An 11,602-nucleotide genomic window follows, 5' to 3' on the forward strand; every position below is an offset into this window, starting at 1 on the left:
AATGGGGGGGGGCTTTGATTTACATATTGACAGAAGAAGAATAACAAACTATACAAAGAGGTTTGGAGTACATGGCCATTTGGGTCTCTTCAAGTTGTACAATTCTTTGATTCTAAGTATTCACCTCTCTCCCCCCCCCCCTTTACCTAACCTAAAGACATGATTCGGATCCAAATAATAATTATTAATAAAGTTCATATGATCACTGAAGTGGAGAGAGTCTGAAAGTTGTTAACATCGGCTTCCGGCACTGACTGCCATGGTGAACAGCTGTGCCCATGCCAGCGGAGCCCTTCTGCGCGGCTAATTGAGGATAACATGGGAGTAATTATCCTTGCAAAAAGGGGGCGCCTCCGGTGATGGCGGACTCCCTCTGAACTGGAGGGACAAGCTCCGCACGAAACGGGTCTTTTCCACTGCAGCGTAGCGGGGACCCTTCTGAAAATCACAGGCGGATGAAGCCTGTGACCGTGGGACTCGGCGGGCACCTTTAGCGCCTCCCAACCCACTAAGGAACCCAGAAACAGGCTCCAAAGTGAAGAGGGGGAAGTGGCGCGGTGCTGTGAGTCGACTGCTTTTTCTGCGGAGCGAAGCCACACAGCTGTTGCCGGAGAGCACTGCCTTTTTCCTGGGACAATTTGGCATCGAAAATAACTAACCGTGAGTACTGGAACGCTAAATACCTGGATTTTAAACAAGAATTGGCAAAATAAAAGGAACTTGGACTCTAAAATTTACCCTAATTTGGTACTGAAACGGAAAGGGCTAAACAGGAAGTCACCCTTCCGTTCTTTTGTAGTTATAACAAAGCAAAGACAACGTAAACTAGAGCCTTAAAAATCACTTTTAAAGGATCGTCTCTCATCATTCAAAATTGTGGAATCCCCCTTTGGAAGCAGGAGAAGAAGGGGGACGTTTACTGAGTTGTTTAAACCTGCGGAAATAAAGTTAAAGTAAAGTAATTTTCCACTGTCCTGACCCTGGAGCGGGGTGTCAGATTTGATGATTGAAGCTCATTGACCAGAAACAAATGCTTTGACAAACAAATGCTTTGACAGGAGGGAAATATTGTGATTCCTTTCGTCTTTCAAAAGAACAAATATGGACAAAATATCTTAAAGAAGAAACTCTGTTGCTATTGTTTCCAAGGAAAAGGACAATCTGAAGTTTTTCCCCCTAGAGGGGAACTATGAAATTGTAACTAAATCCTGGGAACTTGCGGCTGTTACTGATTACAACTGTGGGAAAGAACTCTGTGACCTTGCATGACAATGCCTTCAGAAGCACTGTTGGGTGCTTTCTGTAAAAAAAGTGCCCTATTGGATCAGTTAAGTCAGAAGATGGACTGTATGACTAATGCGGCCAGAGCCTTTGAACAGGTAGTGGGAAATCATATGGAGCCCACCGAGGAACCAAAACAGGAGCGTGCCATGACAGAACAACTGAAAGAAGAGGACCTTGCTGAATCTGGGACGCCAGGGATGGAGGGACTTTTGGCCCAGCAGGAAAATGAGCTTTTGGATCTTATAAATGAACTTGGGAAAAAACAGATTTGGAAAGATAAAGTTTGGATTGAACTGGAAATGGGGGGTTGGACTGACCCCCCTTTGCAGGGATGGTTGGACTTTCCGAGTCTGGTAATGGGCCATCAGAGGTTTGGAGTTGTTGGGACTTTCAATTTTGGAGGGAATTTGAAATATGTTTTTAAACATCACATGGAGCTTAGTCTGGACTGTGAGAAAAGGGCTAATTTGCTGAAAAGGGTCAAAAACACTATTAAGCTGGAGTTCCCGCGAGTGAAAGGAAAATATGAAGAAGAGCTGCGAAAGGGACATGGAAGAGATTTAAAGGCCTCGGATATAAGAGCACCAGGTTAATGTGCCAGACTAATGGGACAAAAAAAAGACTGACAATCCCGGGACCGGGGGGAGGGGACGCTGGAAGAAGATTGGATTGCTTTTATTTTATTGTATCTTTTTTATATTATTACTACTAGAAATGTTTTATGAATTTTGGGAAAATGTTGAGATGAAATTACTTGGCTCTTGTAAAAATGTCTAAAGAATTTGGCAAAAAGGTAATGGTTATGAGAAGTTGGCAAAAAAGATTTAAGTTTTAAGCTTTAAGGTCGTTTTTATAAGACAAGATGATAATAGAGTAAAGTAACGTAATGATAAAATATTATGAATTATGGAAAGGATTTGCTGGGACAATTATTAATTAAAATACAAGAGATGGGAGGAGGAGGTGGTCATGGAAAGAAGGTAACGGAAATTGGAGAATTTGAAAGTGATGGTTTTATTTTCTCTTTTTCTTTTTGTGTTTTTGTCATTTTTTGTAATGTTATCTTTTTTCTGTGTAATTTTTAAAAAAATGTGTTTCAATAAATATTATTTTTTTAAAAAAAGCAAAAAGGGGGGGCTAGCTTCACTCGCAGATCATCTGATACCTACCGCCCGTTCCAAAGGAATGGGGGGGCAGGGGACGCTGGGTGCATTGCACTGCGTATATCAGGAACTCTCAAAAGCGGTCACCATGAGCAGAGGTACTCTGTTTTTTAAGATGAAATTTGGACTTAATTAACAGGCATGCTCTGAACTAGAGGAGATAAGATAACCTGCTAATTGGATCAGCCACTGAGTGCCAAGGTTTCGATGTGGAGAAGGACTTTCGTCATAATTGGATCGGTATGTTGGGTGACAGCATCTTAAAAAGTAGAGACATCACCTTGCCAACAAAGGTCCATATAGTAAAAGCTATGGTTTTCCCAGTAGTGATGTATGGAAGTGAAAGCTGGACCATAAAGAAGGCTGATCGCTGAAGAATTGATGCTTTTGAATTATGGTGCTGGAGGGGATTCATAGAATCATAGAATCATAGAATCATAGAATCATAGAATCATAGAATCATAGAATCATAGAATCATAGAGTTGGAAGAGACCACAAGGGCCATCGAGTCCAACCCCCTGCAAAGCAGGAAACACCATCAGAGCACTCCTGACATATGGTTGTCAAGCCTCTGCTTAAAGACCTCCAAAGTAGGAGACTCCACCACACTCCTTGGCAGCAAATTCCACTGTCGAACAGCTCTTACTGTCAGGAAGTTCTTCCTAATGTTTAGGTGGAATCTTCTTTCTTGTAGTTTGGATCCATTGCTCCGTGTCTGCTTCTCTGGAGCAGCAGAAAACAACCTTTCTCCCTCCTCTATGTGACATCCTTTTATATATTTGAACATGGCTATCATATCACCCCTTAACCTCCTCTTCTCCAGGCTAAACATGCCCAGCTCCCTTAGCCGTTCCTCATAAGGCATCGTTTCCAGGCCTTTGACCATTTTGGTTGCCCTCCTCTGGACACGTTCCAGTTTGTCAGTGTTCTTCTTGAACTGTGGTGCCCAGAACTGGACACAGTACTCCAGGTGAGGTCTGACCAGAGCAGAATACAGTGGCACTATTACTTCCCTTGATCTAGATGCTATACTCCTATTGATGCAGCCCAGAATTGCATTGGCTTTTTTAGCTGCCGCGTCACACTGTTGGCTCATGTCAAGTTTGTGGTCAACCAAGACTCCTAGATCCTTTTCACATGTACTGCTCTCAAGCCAGGTGTCACCCATCTTGTATTTGTGCCTCTCCTTTTTTTTGCCCAAGTGCAATACTTTACATTTTATGAAGTTGGCTTTCTTAAAGTCAAGAAATTGAGTCCTAGTATGCTTGGCTGCTCCTTTCTGCTGCATAGTAAACTTCAGAAGAGCATGATCACTCGCGCCTAATGATCCTTCCACTTCTACCCCACTAACCAGGTCATCAACATTGGTTAGGACCAGATCTAAAATGGCTGTTCCTCTTGTTGCTTCTCCCACTTTCTGGAAAATGAAGTTGTCTGCAAGGCCAGTGAGGAATCTGTTTGACCTTATGCTCTTGGCTGAGTTTGACATCCAACAAATATCCGGGTAATTGAAGTCCCCCATTACTACTATCTCCCTTCCTTTTGCATGCTTGGCCATCTGTTCCAGGAAGGCATCATCTATGTCCTCCGTTTGGCTTGGGGATCTATAGTAAACTCCCACAATGAGGTCTCTGTTATTCTTCTCTCCCTTAATTTTGACCCAAATGCTCTCACTTTGGCCTTGAGGTTCTAAATCTTGGATCTCTTCACAGGTATACACATCCCTGACATATAACGCCACTCCTCCTCCTTTCTTGTCTGGTCTGTTCCTCTGAAATAGATTGTATCCCCCCATTTTTACATTCCAATCGTGGGACTTATCCCACCAGGTTTCAGTGATGCCTATTATGTCATATTTAGTTTGCTGTACCAAGAGCTCAAGCTCATCTTGTTTATTTCCCATGCTTTGCGCATTAGTGTACAGACATTGAAGTCCATTAATCATTCCCCCGTGTCTCTTATTTAAGGATTTTTTTCCTCCCACCACTAGGTCTGCGTGCTGTTTGCTCCATTTGTCTATGACATTTGGATGATCATCTTCATCAATTGATAGACTCCTACCTTCAGGAGCACTGTCTCCCTCCCCCACATTAGTCAGTTTAAAGCCCTCCTGATGAGGTTTCTGAGATTTTTGGCAAAAACATTTCTCCCAACCCGTTGTGAGGTGCAGCCCATCACTTGCCAGAAGTCCATCTTCAAGAAACTGCAGTCTGTGATCTAAGAATCCAAACCGTTCCTGTTTACACCATTTGCGAAGCCAGCTGTTCACTTCCACTATTTTTCCCTCTCTCCCTGGGCCACGTCGTTCAACTGGGAGGACAGATGAGATGACAATTTGTGCATTTAGTTGCTTCAATTTCCTGCCAAGAGCCTTGTAGTCTCTTTTGATCTTCTGGAGGCTATTGCTTGCAGTGTCATTGGTTCCCACATGAACCAAGAGGAAGGGGTATTTGTCAGTGGGTTTTATGATTCCTTGCAATCGTTCAGTTACATCTTGGATCTTAGCCCCGGGGAGACAGCATACTTCCCGAGACATCTTGTCAGGCCCACAGATCACTGCTTCTGTTCCCCTCAGTAGGGAATCCCCTATCACCACTACACGCCTCCTCTTAGGTTTGGTCGGGGTTCTTCCATGAGCTGTCTGTTCCAAGGTCGCCTGCACATTCCCTGAGGACTGACTTTGCTGCTCGTCTTCATATACCTGATCGACTGTAATGAGGGAGAGATCCTCAAATGGAGTCTGCTCTTCATCTTCCATGCTAGGGGAGAGGACCTCAAAGCGATTGTGTATTTCTAAACAATCAGAACGAACCCTGGGCCTCCTACTTCTTTGAGTCACATTTCTCCATATATCTGGCTCCTGTGTTGGTGAACTAGCCTCCTTCTCAGGGGAGTCCCCTGTCTCCTCCTTGGTGGAGACGGTGTGCTCTGTTGCTTCCAAGAAGAGCTCCAGCTCTCTAATTCTTTGGAGCGTAGCTACACGTTCCTCCAGTTGCTGGACTTTGTCTTTTAAGAGGGCAATCAACATGCAATTGCTGCAGGTAAAGCTGCCTGCAACCTTTGGCAAGATGGCAAACATTGCGCAGGAACCGCAGGCGACTGCAGCTGTTCCCTCCCCCTCCATCTTGAGAATGTGTCGTTGGGGGTGGCTACAGCGGTCCTCCATCATAAAAAGCGTGAAGACAGGACAAATAACTCCCCCCACAAAAAAACCTAGGTCTCCCCCAACAAACGTTTGAGACTAGCTCCCCTAAATCTAAAAGATGGATCAAACTGCGCGCGCCGCTGCCCTGCTAGCTCTGATAAGCTCCTCCCACAGCTAATCACCTGCCTCAACAGAAACCCTGCCCCCTCTGACCTTTGCACAGGGAGAACAGCTAATCCCATGGACTGCAAGAAGATCAAACCTATCCATTCTTAAGGAAATCAGCCCTGAGTGCTCACTGGAAGGACAGATCGTGAAGCTGAGGCTCCAATACTTGGGCCACCTCATGAGAAGAGAAGACTCCCTGGAAAAGACCCTGATGTTGGGAAAGATCACGGAGCACACGGAGAAGGGGACCATAGAGGATGAGATGGTTGGATCGTGTTCTCGAAGCTACAAGCATGAGTTTGACCAAACTGCGGGAGGCAGTGGAAGACAGAAGTGCCTGGCGTGCTCTGGTCCATGGGGTCACGAAGAGTCGGACACGACTAAACGACTAAACAACAACAACATGTTGGGTGAGGTGAGCCTCCATTATTTTCTCTCAATATATTTTATGTTATGTATTAAGATTAACTGCAGTTCTCACTCAGGGCCACTGGATGGATTATGGTGTTGGTGAGGTGTCAGCTTGTTAGTAGCTGGAATGAGATCACAGAAGATAACTTTGGATATCTGCCTGGGGTCAATGGTAGAATGCCAGACTTCTCTTTATCTTGGATGTGATGCATTGAGAATTGCGCTTGTGTGCCGAAACCAAAAGTGAAGCATGTTGCTGAGGACTTTGGATTACAACAGGAAGAACAAATAAGAAAATTAAAAATATTTAACACATAACCGCACAGGATTAACCCTCTTGCTAAATTAATGGATGAATTAATTGAATACGAACGAAAGTCGCAGGACCAGTAGCTGTCAAAACAAATGAAGGATTAATATCGGAAATGTTTTATTTGGACTAGCTAAGAATTGCAGCACGACATTAGATCATCATTCCCTGAACTTCAGAACATGGGACGTCACTCAAAAATATGTAAGTTGGCATTGGATAACTGGTTTTCTTGTTTTTATTATAATTTGGAAATGTATTATTGTGGCTTTTATTGGATTGTAAAAATGGAAAATTAATAAAAATATTATTTTAAAAAATGAAAGTTGTTGATGTAAATATAAAAGAAGACATTAACAAAACTGTATTACAGAATGTGGCAAGTACAGTTTTTCCTTCAGAGTTTTGTTTGTGTGTTGGAGAAATGCGTTTCAGATTACATATGCTTCGGGTTACAGACTCCGCTAACCCAGAAATAGTACCTCAGGTTAAGAACTTTGCTTCAGAATGAGAACAGAAATCGTGCTCCAGCAGCGTGGCAGCAGCAGGAAGCCCCATTAGCTAAAGTGGTGCTTCAGGTTAAGAACAGTTTCAGGTTAAGAACAGACCTCCAGAACGAATTAAGTTCTTAACCCGAAGTACCACTGTACAGGGAAATGACAAAAGAAGCAGGGGAGGAGGAGGAGGAGAGCAGTCAAGTGGTGACAGGGCTCTACGATGTTCTATGAGCTCTACGATGCTCTCCCTGCCACCAACCAGGGAGTTCAGGAACAGAAGGGGAAGCAGTGCCTTGGCACAGGCCAAGAGAGAGTTAAAACGCAGGGATCAAAGACCTCTCGCAAGATTCCCACCTATGCTGTGTTGGAGAAGGAGCTGAAAGAAGCCACTCCCCGAATCTGACTCCTCAGATGCAGAAGCATGATTCGGAACTGTTGCTGTTTGTACATGTGTAAATAAAGAACTGTAAATATCTCTCTGAGTGAACAGGGGGTGTTTATAGCGAAGAGCAGACACCACCTTGACAACATGTCAGTTCTGATCATTTGCTAGACAAACTTGGAAATCATGCCAACCTGAGCTTTTGTGGGCAATCCAAATTCAAGCATTTGTATGTTTTCTGATGGTGACAAGTCCTTGTAACTTGGGATTGCAACTATCATGTCATTTACCATTTGGAGCACCCAGTTAGTACCTGCAACATAAAAGCAAGTGAGACATATATGAATCACAAGGGCATAACTCACACAACCAAATGCACAGCCATGTTCATATACAACAGTCAACTTAAATCATAGGTCTTCTACCAGTGCATTGGGACCTGCAGGTGGGTCATAAGACCACACCAGGTAAGTCACAACAAAGCTGTTGCCACCATGCAAGCCTTGGAGACTGCAAACTTTTATTCTTTCTTCTTTTGTGAGAAAGTTCCTTCCCTACCAGCTTTTTAAAAAGAACTGTACACAGTCAATTGACTATATAGAACTGACTGTACACAGAATTGACTGTACACAGTTGACTATATAGAAGGGTCTGGCAACTTCTGTTTCAGTGTATCTGAAGAAGTGTGCATGCACACGAAAGCTCATACCAAGAACTAACTTAGTTGGTCTTTAAGGTGCTACTGGAAGGAATTTTTTTATTTTGTACACAGTCAAGGCTTTGAAAATGAAAAAAGCAACAACAACCCAAAAACATTTTCTTTTGGAGCAAAATCTTCATTGTGGGAGAATCCAGGAAGTTTCTTCACATTTCATCCAACAAAGGGGCAACAAAGAGCAGTTGCCACTTACATTAGATTCTGAGGGTGAGGATCCTTTCCCATAAATCCTGTTTTTTTCAGGCAAGTTGACATTAGGTGGGAACAAGAGTCACAGAGGAGTGGATTAAAATGGCAGAGAAGGTGGCACAAGGTGGAAGAAAGTGAACAAAGCACAAAAAAGGTACAATTTCAGAGGCCTCACTGAATAACATGGAGGATGGATTGTAACCAAGGACTTATGAGGCACACATCTCATCTCCACATAAAAGAGGGCCTTGAATTGCTTCTCATGGCTGTTGTGGGGTGCTTAGCCACTAAGTGAGGTATGAATCCAGGCACCCCAAAATGTATTCACCTGGGACCCATTTCAGTTCATTTTGCGTAGCAAATAAACATTGGTTTCCTTGTTCAAACTTTAATAGAAGGCACTTCCACATGACAGCTTATTATACGCTGTGGAGTCAGCAGCTCAGGTTTGCAGGTTTTGCATACAAAATCCCCATTTACCATTTATGAAAAGCACAACAAAACATGGAAACTGTAAATCCAGATTACATGGGGGAAATAAACATACAAATTGTATGTGGTCAGATATCAATTGGTAAACAAATCCATTCCCCTTTAATTCCATTAAACGCTGGATACTCACCGCATTTTGGATAAGCAACAATCAACTTATCATCCTTCCTAGCTTCCATGGTTTCCAATGCTTCAAAAGTCCCAGGACTACAAACAAGTTTTGGATACAGCACTCCTCTGTAAGTAAACAGCAGCTCCTCATTCTCCTCCCCTTGAAGCGTAGCAAAAAGGTGCTCTATTATTTCTACAAGACTTGTGTTTTTCTGGGCCATCTCGTTGGCTGCCTCAGTCTTGTCACAACCCCTTTTAAAAGGCAGATTTGCTTCTGTATGACCAGAAGTTGTACAATAAAGGTATATAGCAGAAGAGGAAGCAATTCTGAATGACAAGCACTATACTCTCAAAACACTCGCACACTACACTCTCATTGACCTCTGAGATTTTGCAAACTCTGTTCTTATTTGCCTCTGACTTGGGACAGCCCCATTTTCTGGATATGTAAATTACATACTATTTGAGGGGCTGGGCAGGGCGCTTTTTCAGCGGAAAAACCACTTGACATTGCAACACCAGAGGCCCTGTAGGAGAAGAAAAGCAGACTGAAACCATTCTGACAGATTAAGTACCTAATTGTGCATCCTTTCTTCTTTTAGGATTCTTTGGGAACTCTGTGACACAAACTTTGTAGGTCTTAAAAGTCTGGATATTTTTCATTTTCTCAAGAATTCTTTCTAGATACTTTCTAGATAGGATAAAACTAAATGTTTGTTCAGACATTTGGGATTTCTTAATACAAAATATCTAAACCCCTGTCTCTCAGAACTTTGGTTGTTGTTGTTTAGTTGTCTAGTCATGTCCAACTCTTCGTGACCCCATGGACCAGAGCACGCCAGGCACTCCTATCTTCCACTGCCTCCTGCATTTTGATCAAACTCACATTAGTAGCTTCGAGAACACTGTCCAACCAACTCATCCTCTGTCATCCCCTTCTCCTTGTGCCCTCAATCTTTCCCAACATCAAGGTCTTTTCCAGGGAGTCTTCTCTTCTCATGAGGTGGCCCAAGTATTGGAGCCTCAGCTTCACAATCTGTCCTTCTAGTGAGCACTCACGGCCTATTTCCTTAAGAATTGATAGGTTTGATCTTCTTCCAGTCCATGGGACTCTCAAGAGTCTCCTCCAGTAGCATAATTCAAAAGCATCAATTCTTGAATACTCAGAGAAGCTATGAGCCAAGCCGTACAGGGCCACCCAGGACGGACAGGCCATAGTGGAGAGTTTTGACTAAATGTGATCCACCTGGAGCAGGAACCGGCGAGCCACTCCGGTATCCCTGCCAAGAAAACTCAATGGACAAAAACAACAGAACTTTGGTACACATTAAAAAGTCCATCTTTCACAATTAAAAACTTTAACCGTGCTCCCTACATATATATGACTCCCAGAAGTAAGCCCTACTGTGTTCAAAGTGACTTACTCCCAGGTAAAGGAGTGCCTGAGAGTAAGACATATACCGTATTTTTTGTTCTATAGGACACACATTTCCCCCTCCAAAAATTAAGGGGAAATGTGTGTGCGTCCTATAGAGCGAATGCAGGCTGCGCCGCTAAGCCCAAAGCCAGAACAGGAAGATGGAGCACTCCGGAGCGCTCCGTCTCGCTGCTCTAGCTTGGGGACGGCTGCGCGCAAACCTCTGCAGGGCAGTGGGGAGCCTTCACCCCGCTGTCCTGCAGAAGCTAGCAAGGCTGTTCCCAAGCCAGAACAGCGAGACGAAGGGCTCCGTCTCGTTGCTCTAGCTTGGAGACGGCTGCGCACAAACCTCTGCAGGGCAGCAGGGCGCTGCGCTCCAAAGGCTTCAGGGATCTTTGAGGCTGGCGGTGGGGGAAAGCAGCACTTCCCCCCACCGCCAGCCCCACAAGCTCTGGTGAATGTACCTTGAACGCACCTTGTTTTAGAGGGGGAGAACAAGAAAAAAAATTTCCCCTGTTCTCCCTCTCCTATGGTCCGGTGCGTTCAATGGAGCGAAAAATACAGTAAACTCAATATGACCTACTTCTGGGTTGCCATGTACATTTACAAACTTTTATTATGGTAGCAAGTCTGCATACTTTGCAGTGTTAAATAGTATTTGCAAAAGGAGAAGTCTGAAGGTAACTATATATCAAACTGGCGAGACCATAGCAGCATCCAGTCGCTTAAAAAAAAAAGTTTGCTTTACAGCTGAAGTTTTCAGCATATCAAAAGGCTTTAATATAACAGGATTACCAAATAGTAGGTCACTAATATTTTCTCAAGGAAACCAAACCTCCTCTGAAACTGGCCACGTTCTGCATTTTCATTCATCAGGTTAATCTTTTAAAGGTTTTGTTAAGTCCCCTTTTGGGACGAAAAATAGGATTTTTTAAACTCCTGTTCTATGAACTTGATGTTAGATACAAAGGAGTTGTGAAGTACTGTTAATTTTTAAAAATATATCCCAGAAGAGATGGGGGTGGTGGTTTAGGTGGCCTATTCCAGCTAAACTTTAACCCATTCCCAACCGGGCAGTTGGTGGTCAACGTCCCTGTGGGAAGTGGATTCCTATATTTTCATATTGTGATTTTATTCATGTATCTTTCTTATCTCTAAGACACCTTGTAAGGACTTGATTTCTGAAAGGTTGGGTCTGAATGTTTGTCCCATATTCTTAAATTAATACATTCTGGTTTGCAAATCAAATTGGTTGTATCTCACTGGCAACAGTTGAGAACACCAAAATACCCCCATAATAGAGAACACCCCCCC

General features: G+C 43.5%; 1 protein-coding gene across 1 annotated transcript in view; it reads right to left on the bottom strand.

The window, feature by feature from the left end:
• LOC310702453 (uncharacterized protein) overlaps positions 1 to 9,092 on the bottom strand; it is a gene marked incomplete at its 5' end in the record, with an annotated part of 57,960 nt that extends 48,868 nt beyond the window's left edge. The window contains 2 exons of the mRNA XM_083493933.1: positions 7,556 to 7,674; positions 8,891 to 9,092. Of these exons, the coding sequence (XP_083350059.1) occupies positions 7,556 to 7,674; positions 8,891 to 9,092 (321 nt within the window). The remainder of the gene's footprint in view (positions 1 to 7,555; positions 7,675 to 8,890) is intronic.
• Between the last annotated feature and the right edge of the window lie 2,510 nt (positions 9,093 to 11,602).

The sequence above is a fragment of the Podarcis liolepis genome (assembly GCF_965112155.1).
Source record: "Podarcis liolepis genome assembly, chromosome: 3".
Lineage (NCBI taxonomy): Eukaryota > Metazoa > Chordata > Lepidosauria > Squamata > Lacertidae > Podarcis > Podarcis liolepis.